Source organism: Notamacropus eugenii, chromosome 7 (assembly GCF_028372415.1).
Source record: "Notamacropus eugenii isolate mMacEug1 chromosome 7, mMacEug1.pri_v2, whole genome shotgun sequence".
NCBI classification, from domain to species: Eukaryota; Metazoa; Chordata; class Mammalia; order Diprotodontia; family Macropodidae; genus Notamacropus; species Notamacropus eugenii.
The window spans coordinates 152,760,760-152,782,429 of NC_092878.1; the positions used below are offsets into that span (position 1 = coordinate 152,760,760).

The 21,670-nt window shown below is 37.9% G+C and overlaps 1 protein-coding gene across 2 annotated transcripts in view; it reads right to left on the minus strand.

Annotated features, from left to right (window-relative positions):
• Positions 1–21,670, minus strand: part of MTHFD2L (methylenetetrahydrofolate dehydrogenase (NADP+ dependent) 2 like) — a 124,658-nt gene that overhangs the window by 29,608 nt on the left and 73,380 nt on the right. The window contains exon 7 of one of the 2 annotated variants that reach the window (XM_072624282.1): positions 12,363–14,613. The exons of the other annotated variant lie outside the window; for it this stretch is intronic. Coding sequence (XP_072480383.1) covers positions 14,546–14,613 — 68 coding nt within the window. The 3' untranslated portion in view covers positions 12,363–14,545. Of the gene's footprint in view, positions 1–12,362; positions 14,614–21,670 lie in introns of those variants that run through there. 2 annotated transcript variants of the gene reach the window in all.

Genomic DNA, 21,670 nt, shown 5'->3' on the forward strand with positions numbered 1-21,670 from the left:
TTGTACCTGCAAGGTACAAGACATATTATTCCATGAGACATTTGGCCATTATGTATTACAGTACTAATGTTATATATTTACAAAAAGGCCACCACGAAAATAATTGTGCACCAGCATTAGTGGTTGATGATTAAGTAGTAGAAAAATTCTGTGAAGTACTTGATAAGACCATACAAATCATATTAACACACACTCTGACAGTTGGTGATTTTGATGCAAAAGTGGCAAAATGTGAGGAAAGGGAGAAATATATGGCAAAATATGGGTCAGGAAAAGAAATGAGAGGTGAAACTTGTATTTTATGCAGAAGTCTTGTGTCTCTGTATCATGAACATTTTATTTTTTAAAAAATGGTAGAGGTTGGCAATGGTGAACACCAAACATTTAAAAAAAAAAAAAAACAAGAAAAGAAGAAAAAGGAGAGAAAGAAGAAGAAATAATCAGCTACATTTTAAAAGACAAGAAAATCCTTATTATAAATGCAGGACTTATCCCTTGGTCTGTCATCTATGCATGATCAGACCATTAATTCAATAAAACAAAGATCAGAATTTGTAATCATGAAAAGAAAATAGTAATGGAAAAAATATGGCCTACAATTAGAGACAATCAGGTGGTATAGTGGTGGATCTGGAGTAAGGGAGACCTGAGTTCAAAGACCTGAGCCCCAGACAGTAGTTTTGTGAGTTAGGCAAGTCACTTACTTTCTCTGTACCTCAGTTTCCTCATCTGTAAAATAAGGATAATAATAGTACCCATATTATAGTGTTGTTGACAGCATGAAATGAGATAATACAAAAAAATTACTATTTTATTAACTATTATTAAACTTTAGCCTTGAATTATTTAAACAAATCATTAAAAATTTAAAAAATGGAAAATGAACAATTTAAGTAACAATACTAAAATAATTTCATCTAGACGTGAAATCACTGCAAGTTAATTGCTGCAACAAGGAGACCAAAGGAGTTCAGAAATTGCCTTCTTCAGGAAATATTTTACCTAACTACACAAAAGAGAGAGATGACTGCCAAAGGCAACATTATGGTCCCTGTGGTGCTTACACAAGAAACAGAAAAGTCACTAAAGACAACAAAGTTGGGAAAAGTCACTAGACTGGACCAAGTCTATTTAGAGAAGATCCAGGATGGAAATGATACAATTTCGAGGATAGAAAGGGACTAATTTATAAACTATTTAGAAGAGGGTACATTACTAGATGTATGGGGAATGGCCTTGACCCTTTTTGATTTAAGAAGGGAGGCAAGAAGGAGAACACATTAATAACTACTCACTTGCATGCCGTCTCTCTCATCTATACAAAAAATCTTTAAGAGAATCATGAATAAAAAGCCTCCATAAAGGTATTAATAAGGAACAAGTTGGCTTTTACAAATATTATTCAATCACAGACCATATCTTTACCTTCTCATAAGTGAATGAAACATGGAGAAAATAAGAGATCTCATTGGACTTATTGCTTGAAAAAAAAAGATTTTAACTTTGTAGAATAAGATATGACCTTATAGATTCTTTCACAACAAGGTATCATGACCATCCATATATCATGACCATTTAGAATTCTGGAAGAGATACGTAATGCTAATGGTGGTTGGGGAAAAGAGTTAAAGATCTCCATGCATTAAGAGGCCTCAAAATCTTTTGCTAATTTCTATTGAGGCACTGAGTCAGAGGGTCCAGCCCTCTGGCTCTGAAAAGTATATAAATACTCTGAGGTGAGGTTTTACTTTGGGGCTTAGTTTTTGGAAGAAGCTTTGTATGTCAGATGAGACTCTGGGAAGCCACTAGGAAGACCCCCAGCTTTGAAAACCCAGATGTTGGTGCTTTTCTCTCTGGTAACTATGTATGTATGGTCATTCAGTTGGATCTATCTGTTGATCTGTGATATATGTATTCCTCATGGTCAGGAAGCTGGAAGCCCTGTCTGTTGACATTTATTTCTCTGTATTTTCTCTGAAGTTCAAGGTACTGACATTTCCCCATGAACTAAGTGAATGATATATATGTGCTTGACTACAGTGGTTGTTGACCCCTCAAAAGTTGCTTTCCTTTTAGAACTGCAGATCTAAGAATCTGCGATATCAGGCCCTCCTGTGTATGTCAAGGTACTTGCTTTTACAATATATCAACAGAAATGAGCTCATTCACTGACTCTTTTGTAATACACACCAGGCAAGGGATAGCGTGGAAAGATATATGTTTGCCAAAACTACAGGGGAGATTCAGCTAAGAATGCAAGTTGAGGAAGATTCCCTGTGGCTGGTGAGTCCTCAAGATGACCTCATTTGCAGATGGCATTTGCTGATCTGGCCCCAAAACATTGCAGAGCCTCTTGGAATAGATCTCTAATCGTTCAAAGTGTGGTCCATCCATTCATGCAAAAGATCAACTGAAGGAAGAACATTTGCTGCCAAGATTTCAATATGCATCAAATATACCTCCAGTAGAACTTGTTCAGTAGTACATACACAGTCAGTTCTTAACATTGCTCATTTAACTTTTGTGACTTCGAGAATTCACATGCTTACATTAGTAACCTTATGTTCACTTTTGCACTGGCAACGACACACTTTCATGACTATGTTTTGTGATGTATATAAGTTTGTGGAACAGCTGGCATCCTTCTAGGCATTGAACTGATCTTGTTCACCCTACCATAGTAAGGAGCTCTTCTTGCATTTGTTGTGTACTTTTATCTGTCTTTAAAATTCAAGTTTTGTGTTACAATTATGCCACCAAGGCATAGGGCAAGCCCTTTGGGCTCTAAGGTGATGTCAAGACCTCATCAGTTTCAGTGTCTTCCAACAGCAGTAACTAAAACTTCCAGTAACCTTAGAAGATGACCAAGGTAGAGAGGTTGATAGCAGTATATTCTAGAGTAACATGTCCTCAAAGTACCGTCTGACACAGTGGAAGGTAAGATTTATATTTAAAAAATGCTTTTGTTTTAAGAATTTTATTTTCTGTACAGTACTGTACATTTCTGTACTGTAGATTTCATGGATTATAAAAACTAAATATTGTCTGAAATCAATATTTTATTTTTGTTGCTGAGTTGTCAGCACAAAAGGTCATAGAAGTCTAGGGAATTACTAGGAGAAAAATGTGTTGCATGTTACCAATTTTATTTTGTGCACTGCATTTTATGGTTATTTCATGCTTACTGTGTTAGAAAGAGCACATATCATCAGAATTAATGACTTTTTGTAAAGGATGATATGCAGAAAAGTATATTTTCAGCAATCTCTAGTGGAAGACTACAGTTTTGGTAGCATTGGGAACCTAACCCTCTATTTCCCATAGGTTCAATGGATCAACATTCATGGTTTTTATTTTTGGAATGTTTTCTAGGAACATTATTCCTGTGAAAGTTGAAGATTGACTATGTCTAGGACAGAAGAATATGAATGGACAGTTAGCTGGGCCAAGATTTGAAAATAAGAAAGAGAGTGAGCTAGATTGCTCGGGGAAATTCTAAAGCACCATAGCAGTCCCCAGGTTTCCCCAACATTTTAATGGTGTTGCATGGCAACAAGATGTGGAACCTCATTGATTTTGGAGAATAAAAGATAAGCATCATACAGAAGGGAAGTGAAGAGGTACATAGTAGATGTGAGCAGGCCACAACATCTAATCAGTGAGAGTCACTGAAAAAAAGAGATCAAGGATTTCACCAAAGCATTATATGACAGAAAGAGGTGGGCTGGTCATTTGGAGAGAATAAGGGATAACAGGTGACTGGATGGACAAAGTACTCCACTATACTCTTGTGATATTTGGAGAAAGAAAGGATACCTTCTAGCAAAGTCCTTAGAAGAATTTTGATAAGCCCACACATGGATGGGTTGCAATCTGCATCACTGGAGGAACTCCCAAATGGACAAGATCACAAAGCCTTTTGAATGTTTTCATTTATTACATATTACATATTACATTATATTAAATGACATAATATATAGAACTCCCAAGTCTCATTTTAGGCAAGTCTACCAATGCTCCTTTTTTAAATCTAATTCTTTTTTAAAAGCAAGATATTGGAGATTTAAGTTATGAAATTAATTCATCCTTTCAAGAGTCACTGAGATTTCCCTTTTGGGTAGATTTCATGTCATTTTCAGCTTACACATAAAATTAAATATCTAGAGTTGTCTAAATGTTGAATGACTGGCACAGTCAGTAGGCCTCCCTGAAAAGATCAAATATATGGTAAGGAAGAAAGAAAAGAACATAAAGATATGTTGTTAAAGTAAAATAACTTCTTGCTCTCTACTGATGGAGTTTGAATTGTGAATGTTTGATCTCTACTAGAATGTATAAATGGATCTATACCAGAAGGAAGTCAACTCTTGTCCTTTTCTGCTCCTATCATTTTAATATTAAGTCTTTTGTCTTCAGAGGCAGTGTGGTGGTGGTAGGGGAGATGCTGCAGGGAACAGTTTTGGAGATGAAGTCAAGAAGACCTGGATTTGAATCATCATCATCTACAAGACAGAGGTGATCATCTATATAGTACATCATAGGGTGGCTATAAGGAATATGTAAGGGAGTGTATGTGAAGTGTTTTGTAAACTTTACACACCACATGAATATCCAGTGCTATTATATACACTTTTGCACCATGAAGCACCACGAAAGGCACACCCACAGCCCTACCTATCTCTCTAATGGAGGTAGTTATCTTTCTTATTTATAGGGATCTACAGATAGGTAGGCCAAGAAGTTTCAGAGGCCATAAATCAGACTCCTAATTTGACATTAATAGCATTTCAAAGCAGTTTGCATTTGTACAGGGCCACAAGTAGATCCCCGGAATGCTTAGTAAGAAAGAAGAATTCCAAGCCGGGTTCCACAGCTGTTCAGTCTTTCCATAACCAATTACTGTTGTCTCCAGAAAACTTCCTCTTTAATGCCTAGCCATCTGAACCCATCCCAGGTCAATCATATCCGTTTCTAAGCAAAAAATCATGCAGTGTTGATTCTGGGCCTGTTCACATGGTGATTTGGTTACAATGAGCATTTGGTAACATCTGCATTGAAGTCATGCATACCTTTAATATTATAATTGAAAAAAGTCTCACATTACTAATATAATTATATGGTAAAGCCCAAGGCAGTTTTATGTAGGAAGGTTTGTTTCTTTTTTCCCCAAGCCAATTAATTCATCTATGAATTTATTTCTGGCAGAAGAAAAAGGTCTATTAATTTGAAATTTCAAAAGTAATTGTGGTAATTATTGTTGGGCGGCATCTTTTCATTGGGGAAACCCAATAGGAAGATGTCTATAGTAGCCAAATATTTCTCTGTATGAATGAGGCATCTGGTAGGGACTTCTCTGATTACTGAATAGACTTACCAATGGAAGAGCTTCTCTGAATTCACAGTCCTTTAAAGGTAAATGCTTCTCAATTAGGAAAGTGCATACTTGGGAGTCTTACAGAAGCCTCTATATACTAAAAAAGGAACATAGGTTGCTATTCAAGCTCAACAAATCAGAAGGTAAAACACAATGGCCTTAATCCCTCACTCTAAGAACTAGCTAAATCCTTCTCCCCGAGAAGAGAAGAGAGCCTTAACGTACTTTGGGGCTCATGTGCAGAGCTATCTTTCTTTTCCTTGATTAATGAGGATCCAAACTAGGCATCTTCCATGTGCCCATTCAGCAGGTTCAGAGTGATGAATGAATGAACTTAGTCTCAAAGAAAAGATTGTCCCTGTGGGATCTCCTAACAAGGCCACCTTTGCTGCCACCAAGCGGCTCAATGACTGCCTTCCTGATAACAGGAAGCCCAGTATTTACATAACACTTTAATTAGAGAAGCTCAGAGTTGTGCAGGCATTATCTAATTAACTTCCACAATAACTCAATGAGGTAAGGGGAGGATTACCTATTATCCTCATTTCAGAGAAGGGAATTTTAAGGAGGTGAGAGGATGGGTGGTTTCTTGAGCTCAAATGATGATTCAGAGGTGAAACAAAGAGGAGGATCCATGACTCTTATTCAAGTGATAAAAGCTGCATTCTGACTTCCCAGAATGGCTCCCTCCAGAGAGATAGTCCCAGACTATGAGGATGAAAAGCAATGGAAAGTAGGATGTTACCTCTAGAGACATCTATAATCCCATCTCCCAGCTGGAGGAACTGCTTTCTGCCTTGCCTAGCGTGCTGCTTCAAAGCATTTTAGAAATAGAAGGAACCATAAAGATCATCTAATCCAATCCCCTTCACTTAACACAGAAGGAGACTGAAGCCCAAAGAGGACACAAGATGGTACATAGGTTTTTGTAAATTCATTGCATGTCATTACCATGAAACTGACTTGTAGTTTCTCCTTATCTTATTAGAAATGTTATAATAAATATTTATATAGAGAGAGTTCTTCCAGTGGCTAGTACATTGACTGGTACACAGTAGGCACTTAATTAAAATATTTAGTGACAGAGAGGCAGCATGGCAATATGGTGTAATGAACAGAGAGTTGGCTTTGGGGTCAGGAAGACCTGGGTTCTTGCACTGACTGACTTATTTCAAAGATATAGGTATATATCTAAGACTGCAAGTTTCAGAGAAGCTGTCAACCTTTATTGGTAGAGGGAGTTTTCTCAACTAAGAATTCCATGTATGAAAGACAGTATGAGTTCAGAACATAGACATATATAAACACATATTTGTATGTTATATGATATACGAGAGAGATACAGAGACAGAGACAGAGACAGAGAGAGAGAGAGAGAAAGAGAGAGAGAGAGAGAGAGAGAGAGAGAGAGAGAGAGAGAGAGAGAGAGAGAGAGAGAGAGAGAGAGAGAGAGAGAGAGAGAGAGAGAGAGAGAGAGAGAGAGAGAGAGAAATACTAGATGATATAATGGATAGAGTGCTAGACTGGGAGTCAGGAATATCTGCGTTAAAATTGAGCCTCAGGTGCCTATTAGTTCTGTGACTGTACAAGTCACTTAACCTCTGTTTGCCTCAGTTTTCTTACTTATAAAATGGGAAAAAATTATAGCACCTATCTCCCAGAATTTTTGTGAAGATTACATATTTGTAAAGTGCTTTACAAACTTTAAAGTCTTATAGAAATGACAGTTATTATTTTTATTAGAATCTGAAGATACAACATGGTATAATGGAAAGAATATGACTCTGTAGTCAGAGAAGCTGGGCTGAAATGCTGGAAATAAATGACTTATTTCTTGCTACTTTTTCTAAGTCTTTTAACTCCCTAGCTTCAATTTCCCTTTCTGTAAAATTAGTGAATCGGAACACAGGTCTTCTAAGGTCCTTTCCAGCTCTTAATCAATGGCCCCATGACTATCTATAGGGATTCTCTCTTTTATTTGAAACTTATTCAAGACATACACCATGAAGTTCCCTTTTTTATGCCTTGATTGACATTACTAGGCAGAAGAGACTATTGAAAGAGTTATCCCTTCAGTTGCATTCATCAAGAAGTCTTGTATCATCCAAACATACGAATGAGAGATAACTTGTCGAAGGATCCTCGTCAAAGCTAAATTTTGTTCTGCCAAGTCAAATGCCATTTTGTAATCAATGAGCGTAGATCACAATATTATCCTGTATTCTCTGCATTTTTTCAGACAGCTGTGTAACAATATAGGTGTGACCTGTTGTGGAAAATTATTTGCATAAATTTGCCTATTTCCATCTCATAAGCTAACTTTATAAAAATGATATCTAAGGTAAGAAAGAAGGAACATGAACTGGTAGCTATTACTGCCCTCTCTATTACCCCCATGGGTAATATTGTCTGTCACTTCATCTATTCTTTTGGTATTTTTCTCTCCTTGAGATATTCCATAAAACATACCCACAACACTTTCAAAATTTGTCTTCCAATTGAAACTTTGTTGGTGTGTATTTGGTCTAGTTTAACTATTCTTACTGAATTCTTCTCAAGTGACATTTTGGGACTGGTACTAAATCCAAATGTGATTCCTATGTCAGTGATAATGAAAGTAGATAGAGATATAGTAATAAATCTATTCCACTTTGCACTTATTTGCTGTCTTCTGCCAGTTTTGTCTTTGAATGCTTTTAAGACAGTTTGGCTTGGTTGAATATTATGCTGAGTTTTACATAAATGAATTCTGATTTCCAACACTTTTCACTCAACACTTTTGCTCACCATCTTCCATTTTCCTCCTCTGTAGCTTTTTTACAAATGAATTTGTATTTTCATCTACTGTTGCCTTCAGTTGTTGTATCTCTCCTCTTGGCCAAAATGTCATACGTTTGCTGGGAAAGCAGGATTTGAGGTTCTTTTGATTCCTTCACGTTGACCCCTTTATACCAAGTGATAACCAAGGCCAACAGATTTGCCTTTCTCCATTTCTCAACTTTCAGCAGTGATGACTCATTTAAATGAGTCATGTTTGAACTGTTGTAATTATAGGATGTCATTTCATCTTTATCCAGTCTTCTAATTTGATGTTGATTATGGCCTTTGTTCTAGGCAGTCAATTGTCTCATGGCAAAAGCAATTGAGAGGTATGATTTTAACCAATGATTTTCTGTCTGTTAAGAGATGGTCAATTTCATTTGGTTTTGTGATGTAGTTTGGTGCTCGCCAAGCATAAATACCATGCCCAAGTATCTTCTGGATGAAAATATGAATGATATGTAAACATGAGTCTTCTGAGAAATCTACAGCTTTCATTTCTCACATCCGAGCTCTAATCTCCAATATCCTATCTGACATTCTTCCCTGTGGAGCCTTCACAATGAAGTCACCAAGTGTTGATGTATCTTCTGATTTAATTTTAAGTATCTTGTCAGGTGTTTCATTGACTTTTTTTTTGCTTCATTGACTGAGTGAATTGATGAATGAAAAACCATTTATAGCACTATGTTATTTATGTGGATATACATAGGAAAAGCGAGACAGTTCCTGCTCTGAGTCTAATTAAGTCTAATTTAGCAAGGTGATACATAAAAGAAATTTCAGCTACAGGGCAGATAGAATGGCCCAGAAGTCCCAGGTGTTCAGAGGTGGGGTATATTGCAGGACACATCAGCAGATAACCATTCCTAGGAATCTGGAGTGGTAGAAGAAGGCTAGAAGTTCAGGGCTCAAAAAGAGTAGGATAAAGTAGCAGCACTAACAGTAAAAACCTAGGGATCCTCCATCTTACAGAAAAATTATTGTTGGTGAGTCTCATATGATCTGATTAGTGTTAGCAGTGATGGTACCTTACCTCCTGATCCATGAGGTCTGGATTGCTGGGAACAGATAAGAAGGCAAGCCAGCCTCTGAGACCTAGGCTACCCAGGGTCAAGAGAGACTAAAGGAAAAGGAAATAGGGAAGTTGCCTCCAGTGGCAGATTTCCCCACATTTTTTCATTTCCTTTTGTTTGAGTACATGATGAAATCAAGTCCTTGGTTTGTCAAATAAGTTTCCTTTTTCCACCTAAGAAAGATATTAGAGTTGAAAACATGAGATTCTGATGGATTTAACTACTGAAAGGACTTCTAAGTCCATCGGCTAATATTTACCATTTAGTAAAACCTGAATTCTTGGAGGTCAATAACTATTTTGCTTCAACATTTTATCTTTAGTGTCTTGAACATTTTAGTTTGTTTTATTTGATTTACTTTGCACTAAACCCATGTTTTTCCAGTGGGGAAAAGCCTTTCACCAATGCAGATCAACAACCATTTTGCAATTTCTAACCTTAAAGACCTAAAGATTAGGAAACTTCCCCACATCCTCATTGTTGCTAATGCTAAGCATCTTCTGTGGAACTTGGAAAAAATTCCTCAACCACAAACAAACAAGTGGTGGTCCAGCTTTTGCTTGAAGACTTTCCAACTGAGGGCAAAGAACCATCTGTGCCTGAGGTAGCTCATTCTACTTCTAGTTATCCCTAATTGTGAAGGGGCTTTTCTTTACATCAAACTAAATTCCTCTCTTTGTAATTTTCACAGTGTCCCCAGTTCATGCCAAACAAAACAAGTCTATTTTCTTTTCACTGGGGAAGCCCATCAAATACCTGAATATAGCTATTATGTACCCACTCTTCTCCATGCTAAACATCACTAGTTCTTTCAAATGAATCTCATGTGTCATGAATCCAAAGGCTTTCATGATCCTAGCTGCCCATTTTTAGCCACTTTCCAGCTTATCAACTTTTTTCTTAAAAATGTGTTATCCAGAAGTAGACACAAAAAAGAGAAACCATTATATTAAACTTCTGGTCCTGGACATAAAGCTTCACATAATGTAGATAAAGATTTCATTAGCTTTCTGGGCTAATGTTTAATCATAATTTTCTTTCTTTCTCTCTCTATTTTTAATTTATGGAATAAAACAAGCATTTCCATAACAGAGTATAATAAAAAAAAGATTAATTATAAAGAACAAAAGAAAAAAAGAGGCTATCTGCATCCAGAGGAAGAAATGATAAATAGAAATATAGACAGAATAATTTTATACACACATAGACAATGTGTGTATATATGTATGCATATGTATATATAAGTATATGTATGCATATGTGTGTATGCACATATATTTGTATCTAATGGTAACCATACTCTTCAATCATATTGAGTAGTTAGTCCACACTAAAACTCCCCATTCTCTTTCTAAGTCAAGCTGCTGTCTAGTCCTACTTACCCCATCTTCTGCTTATGGAATTGAGTTTTTGAATTCCAGACTCAAGTCCATGATTCTAACCTGAGAGAATCTTTTGGAATCCTCATTTTATCATGCAATGTGTCATCTATCTCTGCCACCTTCTTGTCATTGGCAAATTGGATAAGCATGTTATCCAGACCTTTATCCAAGACAGTGATTAAAATGTTAGACACCACAAGGCTAAAGTATAGATCCCTAGGGCACTCTTCCTTCCAAGTTGATATCAAACCATGAATGACTTCTTTTGGAGTCTACCCATTCAGCCAGCTCTGAATTTGTCAATTGTATCATCGTCTAGCCCACATTTCTCCATCATTTGGTAAAAGTATTATAAGAGATCTTGCCAAATGCTTTCTTAAAATCTAGGTAACTACTCCCCTAATCTAGCCCAGGGATGAGCCAACTTGTGTCCTAGGGGCCAAATTTTTTTTTAATATGGTCCAACCAGTCATACTTGACTTATTAACCCATTGAAGAAAAGAAATGAGTCTCACCTGACATGATCTGCTATTGATAAAGCCATGTTTTGGTTCTCTGTGACCATTGCTTCCTTCTCTAGATGTTAGCTAATTACCCTTAAATGATACCTCTAGGATGTTCCAGAAAGCTACCATCCACCCAAGGGACACTTCTCAGTCCTTGCCCCTTTGAACGTTGCAGCTTGGTGAAATAACTGAATGACAACTTTACTATGCACAAACAAGAGATGACTGAAAATCAAGCTAGTGAAAACATATCTTGAGAATTCTGATCAGAGAAACTCCAAGCTTCTTCTGGGCACAGTTTGTACCCAAAGGAGAAAAGAGCACCCCAGAAAACATCCTTTGAATTGTTCTTTAATTCTAAATGAGTTGGCTGGCAATAGAGCATGGTGGAAAAAGTGCTAGGCAGGGTTTGGGATTCTCACAGATCCAGGGAGTGGTATCCAGGGTGGGGCAGCAGTTGTAGGAGAGAAAAAGAAAAAGAAAAACACTGAGCAAACATGAACACAGTGGACTTGATTTTCCTTATCTGCCAGACGAGTCTATTTGGCTAGATTTCTCAAGTCCTTTCCAGTTAGGAAAGTCTATCCTTTTAAAAATTTAGTGAGTTTATAATATTCTAAATGATCAAAATCACAGAAAAAGGTACAGCCAGCATGTGTATTATAGAGAGCAGAGGTTCTTCAGAAGCTTTCTTCCTCTCCACAAGAGACAGGTGTGATCCAGCTCCTTCCACATCACACTTGTTTACACCAGCTGTAATAGCACAGTAGAGTACTGGGCTTTAGCTAAAGGCCAGGTTCAAATCCAGCCTCAGTCATTTGTTAGATGTGTGACCATGGGCAAGTCATTTAACCTCTGCCTGCCTCAGTTTCCTCGATTATAAAATGGAGATAATAACAGCACCGCAGGGTTATTGTGAAGATCAAATAAGATATTATTGGTAAAGTGCTTAACACAGTGCTTGACATATAGATAAATGTTTATCTTCTTCCTTTCCCCTTCTTTGTTCCCCATAAGTTATTTCAGGGTATATAACTTTGTTTTTGTTCAGAGAAAAGGAAAAAGAGTATAAGTACTTATATAGTTCCTACTGTTCGTCAGGCACCATGCTAAGCATTTTACAAATATTATCTCATTTAATTCCCCCCAACCCTGCCTACTCAACTCCCTCTACCCCTTCCCCACCCATTGGAGGCTAGAGGATTTGCCTAAGGTATCAGTGTTCAACGTGAGTCCACAGGCGAGGGGTAATAATGACCCTCAGTTTCAAGTGGATGCCTTTGTCTGTTCTTTGGAACAAGTGAAAAATGATACACATTATTAGCAAGATCACAAGCATAAGATCCTTGCATAGACACATAAGTCATCAAGACTCCAGATGGTAAATTAAGTCTGATGGCTAGAGCAGGTTTGGATCCCCTGCCATAGCTTAGTTTTAAATAGCCAAGCTCTCCACTCAAATCCTTCCATTTGCTTTTCTTTTGTGCAGTTTAACATACAGGTGACTCAAAGGCTTTTGATATGGATTCTGTCTTTATTCAGAGAAAACCAGTCTTAATACATTATTGAAAACAGAAAATAAGCAGATTAAAAAACTAGATTTAAACCTCTAGCTTTTTGAGGGAAAGAGAAGAGAAAGATAAATCCCCAAAGCCACTTGAATTCTCAGGGTGAAACAGTCTTATGATGCCTCAAAGGATCCTTCAATGTACAGAGAGGCGAACGAAGGGTGACCCCAGCCATTCGCACAACTCACCATCATCCGCAATGAGGAACTTCTCACACAAGTATTGCTGCTGCTGGTACCACTCTCAAAGCTCCATCACAGAATCTCCTTTGTTCTTTTTCCAATCACAGAGCAATTCCAAAACATCCACTTTGGTGGAAACCCTGCCCTCCAGCTCAGAGTTTGTAATGAATAGTTCATTCTCTTCTCAAACTGGGAAGACTATAAATCCTAGGAGTCCAGTCAGCTGTTGTGAAATCTCCTTCTCTGACTTGCAGGAATGGATCCTAAATATGTAGCGGCACCTCTGCACTGAAAGAATTTCCTAGCTTTGGTTGTATCTAAACATATTTACCACTGAGCCATATGGACAGTAGAAAAATTTATCTTAACAAACCTAGGAAATCCGTTTGGTGGAATCCTAAAGGCACAAGGCTTACTCATTCCCATTCAATTATGTCTTTACATCGAGTCATGGACAGCTAATGCGTGGTGGTTGCCATGATAACTTCCTCTTCTTTCATAAAAGATCAATTATTTTACTATGAAGGAAAGCAAGCAGTCATCCTTAGAAAATCAATCAATCTTTTTTTTTCTTTTTAGTTTGGCCCTATTTTTGCACATCTCATGAAGGTAAGATTCTCCTGGGGCTCTCACAGAACCTAAGCCAAGAAATTCCCACAGTTATGTAAGTATTAGAGGTACGTGGTCTAGTCCAGTGGCATCAACCCAAATAGGAATAGAGACCCCTGAATCACATGTTCGGCATATTGATCTAGTAAATCATATAAGTTTACCTATTTCTTCTTATTAATAAACACATTAAAATTAAACATTTTAACCTGGTTCTGAATGTACTTGAGACTTGTGGACCACATAAACATATTTGACATCTCTGGTGTATTCACTGTTTAGGCCACTGGACTTGGAGAAAGGAATGCCTAGGCTCAAACTCCACTTCAGATGCTTTTTTGTTGTTCAGTCATTATAGTCAAGCCTGACTCTTCATGATCCCATTTGGAGTTTTTCTGGGCAGAGTTACTGGCAATGTTTTTCTACTTCCTACTCCAACTTATTTTATAGATGAAGAAACTGGGGTAAACTGGGGTAAGAGACTTGACAAAGGTCACAGAGCAAGTGTCTGAGGCCAAACTGGAACTCAGGAAGATGAGTCTTCCAAACTCCGGGCCTAGTACTCTGAGCACTGCACCATCTAACTGATGAAATTGAGTGAAATTGAGTGAAACATTTAACATCTTTGTGCCTCAGTTTCTTCATATGTAAAATAAAGGGATCAGACTTGCTACCCTCAAAGACCCTTACCAACTCTAAATCTATCATATCATGATTTCATTTTTCCATTTTCATTGTCCAGGTTTTCTATGGTAACAGAACTGAAGTTTCCCATTGTTAATTTCAGTAATTCCTTTCCCTTGGCAAGCGATCCCATTTATTTTAGTGAATGTGACAGGTAGGAAGTGAGTACAACCCTCACACCTAATGTTCAAAGAACCAAGTATAATGAACTAAAATTGCCCTTCATCCTAATAGCCCAAAAAAGTCCCCATTGTTATCTGACCATGGCCTCCAGCGAATTCCCTGGGAGCCCATTGTCAGAATCAGTGAATCATTGTTTTCTCCCATACAGAAAATGTTCTCATTTACATAATTACCCCTGGATTAGAAGTGCACCAACTAGTTTCCATCTCGAGACCACACTTCAGACTCCCTAAGGGAAAGGAGGTGAAATGAGATTGTGAGAAAATCGTTTATGAATATGCAATAATAAAGGGCAGGTACGAAGATTTAGATTTGATCTGCAAATTAATTCCTGGCCATCAAAGTCATATAACAAATGTCCCAAGAGTCTGGGTCTGTTCCAAAGAGCCAGTTGAACTACATATTTGGTGAGAAACACATCTGGGACTCGGGCAGAAAGTTTTGGAGATGAAGGGATAATTTCCTCTCCTTTAGATGAATTATCATTTCTTCTGCATGGCTTAGTGAGAGCAGGCTTTTCATGCTTGACACACATTACAAGAAGAAAGATTCAACAGAGTGGACTTGATGGTTTGGGGAAGAAGAGGAAGGAAATAAGCATTTATACAATGTCTACTATGTACCACAATTTCTACAAATATTATCTCATTTCATCCTCACAACAGCCTTGCAAGGTAGGTGCTATTATTATCCTCATTTTATAGATGAGGAAACTGAGGCAAGCAGAAGTTCTGCAACTTGCCCAGGGTCACATAGCTAGTGTTTGTTTGAACTCTTCATTACTGTCACCAGCTGCCTGTCTGTGTTGTTCAGTTGTTCAATCGATTCTGACTCTTTGTGATCCTATGCACCACAGCATGCCAGGCCCCCCTATCCTCCACTATCTCTCAAAGTCTGTCCAAGTTCACGTTCGTAGTTGCCATGACACTATCTATCCATCTCATCTTTTTCCATCCCCTTTTCCTTTTGCTTTCAATCTTTCCCAATGAAATTGGTCTTTTCCAATGAGTCCTATCTTCTCATTATGTTGCTTAAGTATTTAAGCTTCATCTTCAGTATTTGACCTTTCAGATGAGGATAAAAATACCTACACCGACCCATGGACAAATGTTAATGTTTTTGTTGCTTGTTAGATAGCTTTATTTTATTTTGTTGCAGTTTGGGTTTTTTTGTTTTGTTTTGTTTTTTACATCTGATCAACAATGCATTATTATAATGGATGTTTTTGGTGGTAGTTCATGTTAAATTTCATCTCTTTGCTTCTCAAAACACTTATCACATTTGTTACTCACAATAACACTTTGAAACAGGTGCTATTATTACTCTTATTTTACAGGTAAAAGAGGCTAAGTAATTTCTCCAGGGACCCATAGCTAATAAGTATCTAAGGTAAGATTTGAATTTGAGTCTTCCTGACTCCAAGACTACATTTTGTCCCAGCTACAGATATCTTTAAATAAAACAACATGTACCTTCTTCTCACCTCTTTCCTTTTCCCCTCTCTCACTTCTAGAATTCCTAAGAACATCAAAAGTTATTCTTTATGGACAATAGGTCATGAAATGAGAAACTATATCTAAATCAATATGCTTTAGCCCTTCTATGTCTGCCTTTTCTTCCCAAAAATGGAAAAAGGGAGACTTAAGCCAGTTGATGCCAATGAAAACACCTGCCCCTTCCAAAAGTCATGATGGCAAAAATCAAAAGCTGGGTGGACTACTGTGAGCAGTCACTGGAAATTAGAGTCATCATCTCTCCTGGGAGAGGCCTGAACTTGATCACTAGGGATGCCTTTCATTCTTAAAATTATACGATCCAATGAGTAAGGAGAAGTGACACCTTGTCTTCTTCATTTCCAAGATGATTCTTATTTCTTCTCCTTTTTTTGTCTCAAAGAACCTAACAAGTATCAACAGCCATCCACATTTCATTCTGAAAAATATTTTAACCAACATTTTGGAGCTGAAGAAAGAACATGTAGCTTATGTTTAGAAGGCCTGGAAGAAGTCTTGGCTCTGTGTTCAGCTACGTAAGTGACCTTGAATAAGTCAATTTATGGCTCCTTACCTCAGTTTTCCTTCCCCAACAAGTGTCTAGTAATACTTAGAATAACCATCTTACAAGGCTGTTGTGAGGAGGGCAGAGTAGGCCAAGGAAACAAATCCCTAGCAAAGTTGTAAAAACTTAGACGCTTGATTGGTTGTTGTCCTTCGTTTTTGAAGAGGACTAAAATGACATCACCATGATAAAGTGAAGTTTCAGTGTGTCCAACTGTGGCTGATCAGACCAATATGAGCTTGGAATGCTCTACCACAGCTTGGGCACAGATAGTCCGTGTGAATATTTGGGGCGGATACTTCAAATTTGTACATCCTATGTTTACTTTGTGCTGTCTCAATTCTGCTTTGCTCATACAGCACAGCACCCTTTCTGATGTGGGAATGCCATGCTGAGAGGTCGTGTGCCAGTGTCTCCCATGTCACACAGTCAAATCCAAAGTTCTTGAGAGTGTCCTTGTATCACTTCTACTAACCACCATGTGCCTAACCCTAACTACCCCTTGTGAATTCTCCATAAAATAGTTTTTTTGGCAAGCATATATTATGCATTTGAACAACATGGCCAGTCCATCGGAGTTGTGCTCTCTGAAGCATAATTTGAATGCTTGGCAATTCAGCTTGAGCAAGGACTTCGGTGTCTGGTACCTTATCCTGCCAGGTGATCCTCAGAATCTTTCTAAGATAATTCAAATGAAAGCGATTCAGTTTCCCGGCATGGCACTGGTAGACTGTTGGTGTTTCACAGGCATACAACAATGAGGTCAACACAACGGCTCTGTAGACCTTCAGTTTGATAAATGGTATAAAAAGAAGGAAGGGATATGTTTTCCTGTTTCTTCACAAGTCCCACTTCAGTATCTTAATTTACATACACTTATAAATAGTGGTTCTTAGAGTGGGGTCTAAGAGGCCCTCTGGAGTTTCCTGACATTTTTTGGGTGGGAGTGATATGGTCAAAACTACTTTTATTATAATGGTAATAATAACAATACTTTTTTTTACTAATTAAAATACTCCATCCTTTTCCAACTCCATAGCTGTGCCAGGATGGATTGATTCATATATTTAAAGCAACATATCACATTAGTGTGAATGTCGAAGCATATAGGAAAATTCAATCATCTTCTATTAAGAAAAAAGATTTACCAAAATACTTAAAACAATGCTACCCTTTCCAGTATTTTTGGTGGGTAAATATAAATGTTTTTCATTAAGTTATCATTTATGTTAACTTGCAATGGGTTTATTATTTTACTTTTAAAGATTCAATAAGTAAATTTTTAAATGACCAGTTTTGCATGTATCTGATACATTAATAATATACTAATACATTAAATGTATAAGGTATTAAATTAATAATGTACTGATACATTAAGTGTATCAGTAAGCATTAATGTATTAAATGTATCAGTAACATTGGTAGATGTAACCTACAAACAAAAGATCTTTGGGGTCCTCAATAATTTTTAAAAGAGTAAATAGGTCCTGGGACTCAAAACGTTTGAGAAGTTTAACAAATCACAACAGATGAGGGAGAGAGTCCAAGATGCCTGTGGCAGAGAAGAGAGAGACTGGGTTTCCAGTCCTATCCCTGGCACAGTCTGGCTGTGGCACCCTGAGCAAGTCATTTCCAAAATTCTGGATAACTCCATAGGAACTCTGTCTATGCATACACACATACATACACACAGATACATATATTACATATATATGTATTTGTCTACTTATTTTGTACCCTTGACAAATTATGTAGTAGAGTATCCTGAGATGGTTGATGTAATTTGTCAGGAGCGCATAAATTTTTATATACCCATACACACATACGCATGTGGATATAAATATTGATATCCACACACAGGTGTGTATATATGTATATGTATATATATATACACACACATGTATGTATATGTGTACACACACACACACACACACACTCACACACCCCTGACAAATTCTAAAGCAAAGCACCCTGAAATGGAAGAGATGGTATATTTAGGTGGGTAAGGGAGGAGAAGAGCATTTCCATGGTGAGGAAATTGAGATGCCAAGCAGTGAGTCGTGTGGTGTGGAAGGCTGGCAGCTGTCAGGCTTAACCTGTGACAGGTAGAAAGTCTCCCTCCATCCTCCATCTGCTCCTCACTCATATTCTATATTGAGAAGGAGGTGGTTATTTTTCCATTTTCCTCCTTCTCATTCTTAGGATTTTTAACAATCAGAACTACCTTCTGATTTCTGCAAAAGATGACTTTGAAGATAACTGGCTGACTTCCAAAAGGGTTTTGAGGGGGTGTATCATGAGGGCCAGGAGCCTCTCTGTGAACTATGCACTGACCCATGAATGAATGATTCATTGAGCACTGATGGTGTGCATAGCACTGTACTACTGTACTGCTGTGGACATCAGGAAAAAAATCAGAAGTCTCAGCTCTCTAGGGGCTCACATTCAAAGGTGGGAGACAACACACATGGAAAGTACTCTGCAAACTTTAAAATATTATCCAAATGCTAGCTATTACTACAAATAAAAGAAATGGTTTGCTACCTCTAGTCCAGCTTTTCCAAAAATCCTGAGGGGAAAGAGAGAGAGCTTATAATCATAGCTAAAGAAAAAAAAATCTGTACTCACTAATATTTTTAAACCTATTTACTTTCTATAGTATATCAGTAAACTCTATTCACCACTATTTGATAGTAGTGGAGAAAAAAATAGAACATAAAATTCTCAACTGTTTCCCTCATTTTCTCAACCAGTCAACACTCGGCTCTGTTGGGCATTAAAAAAATGAACTTTGTGAACTTAATAAATGTTGACTGATTGATTGACTGAACATTAAGTGGCATGAAAGAATTTTCAGTTCCTAACTTATGTAGAAAACTAGTATTTTGCTTACTCTGAGAAATGGGATCCTTCTCTCAACAATAATCCAGGTAAGATCATCTGACACAGAAGGGAAACCCTGCCCCCAACATTTTTTTTTGCTTATGTTTAATGTAAGTATGATTCTGAAATAAAATGGGAAAATGGAAAAATTTTTGGCACATGCACCTCATTTTTATGGGATCAGCATCCTGACACTGACATTAATCTGTGCCATGATTAAAAGAGAAATGATTTAGGTGGTGTCAAGACTAAATGGTTGGCAATCTTCATGAAAAGAAGGAAGCACTAAAAGTTGGTATAGTGTAGTGAGTTAAGGGCTGATCTTGAAGCCATGAAGACCTGAGTTCAAGTCAACGATATCCTGATGGTGTATCTCTGCATAAATCACCCCATTTTAGCACTCCAGGCAAGTATCTAAGACTATCTGCTTCAGAGAAAATGCTCATCTGCATTGATGGGAGGTATTTCCTTATTTGAGAGTTCCCAGTAGTCATGAAATCATTCGTCTTCTTTAAGATCTTCCTGTTGAGATGATTTTCCAAGTACTCTGTCTATATCTTGTAAGTGCATGGTTGTTTGCAGATTTGTCTCTCCCCATCAGCTCCTTCAGGCCAACGACTATGTATTTGCCTTTCTTTGTGTCCCCAAATTTGGCACAGTGCCTCAGATTTAGTAGGTGCTTAATAAATGCTTCTTTATTAGAAGCAGCTAGGTGACTTGGTGAATAGAGAGTTAGACTTGAAATCAGGAAGATCTCAATCTCAAATTCTCTCTCAAACACATAATCACTGTGTGAGATTGCTCAAATCATCTAATGTCCTTTAGTCTCAGTTTTCCCATCTGTAGATGAGGTTAATAGCACCAAAATCATTGTGGGAATCCAATGGGACATTTGTAAAATCTTTTGTAAGCCTTTAAGTCTTATAGAAATACTTGGTGTTGTTACTGTTGTTGACAACTACGCTACTGACTACCCCATCCCTATTTGTATAAAGGAGCCACAGACACTTAGCCATTTCAGTGAAGGCTAAAATTAAGAGATACGAACTGGCACAGAAGAGGAACTGTAGGGGAGGCTTCAGGGGAAATTTTAAGGAATAGTCAGAAAGCTCTCACAGACTGCAAAAGGTGATAAAGCCTAGGATTTATTTTTTTTAAAGAATTATCCAAGTTAAGATGGCAGAGTAGAAAGACACACATACACTAGCTCTTACCCCACAGCCCATAAAACACCTGTAAAGAAGAACTCTCAACAAATTCTAGAGCAGCAGAAGCCACAGAACAATGGAGTGGAGGAGAATCCTAGCCCAGAGTGACCTGAAAGACCGATGGGAAAGGTCTGTCACACCAGATGCAGAGCAGAGCCCAGCCCAGCTTTGGCCACTCAGCACCAAGAGGAGCAGATCCAAGCAGGCTTCAGGGACAAAATCTCCAGCAGCAGCACAAATCCCTCAACCCACAGGTGCCAAAGGTCAGTGAGAGGGTCTTTTCAGCTGGCCAAGAAGGGAGCAGGGTGTCCCCATAACTGAAGCCTCCTTGGGAGGCAGCAGCAGACAGGGGCTCACAAGGCAGATAGCAGCCCACATCCATTGTTGAAGGCCTCATTGTAAAGCCCCTGAGGGAACTGAGCCCTGTGTGGTGGCCCTGCCCCCACCTGAGCAGCTGATCTTAATCTCACACTGAATAGCAGCCCTGCCCCTGCCTAAAACCCCTGAGGGTTTGGAGTAGCTCCTCTGAATCTCAGCCCCCAATGCTGGCTTGGGGGAACTGGAGGCCGGGTGATTATGGAGAAGAAACTCAGAAGTCAAGTAACTGACTGAGAAAATGCCCAAAAAAGGGAAAAAAAAAGACCATAGACGGTTACTTTCTTGGGGAACAGATGTCTCCCCCCCATCCTTTCAGATGAGGAAGAACAAGGCATACTGTCACAGGAAGTCAAGGCCTCTGTCTCCATGGCCTCCAAAGGGAACTTAAATTGGACTCAGGCAATAGAAGAGCTTAAAAAACAAGTTAACAGTTTACTAAAGTTTACTAAAGCAAAAAATGCTGAGGAAAATAACACCGTTAAAAAGAGGCTAACCCAATTGGAAAAAGAGGTCCAAAAAGCCAATGAGGAGAAGAAGGCTTTAAAAAGTAGAATTAGTCAAATGGAGGAGAAGGTTCAAAAACTCACTGAACAAAATAGCTCTCTGAAAGAGAGAATTGAGTTCAGGGAAATGAATGACAATGAGATAAAACAAGAAGTTAAAAAACTAAACCAAACACTTGAAAAAATAGAAGATAATGTGAAACATCTCACTGGAAAAACAACTGACCTGGAAAATAGATCCAGGAGAGACAATTTA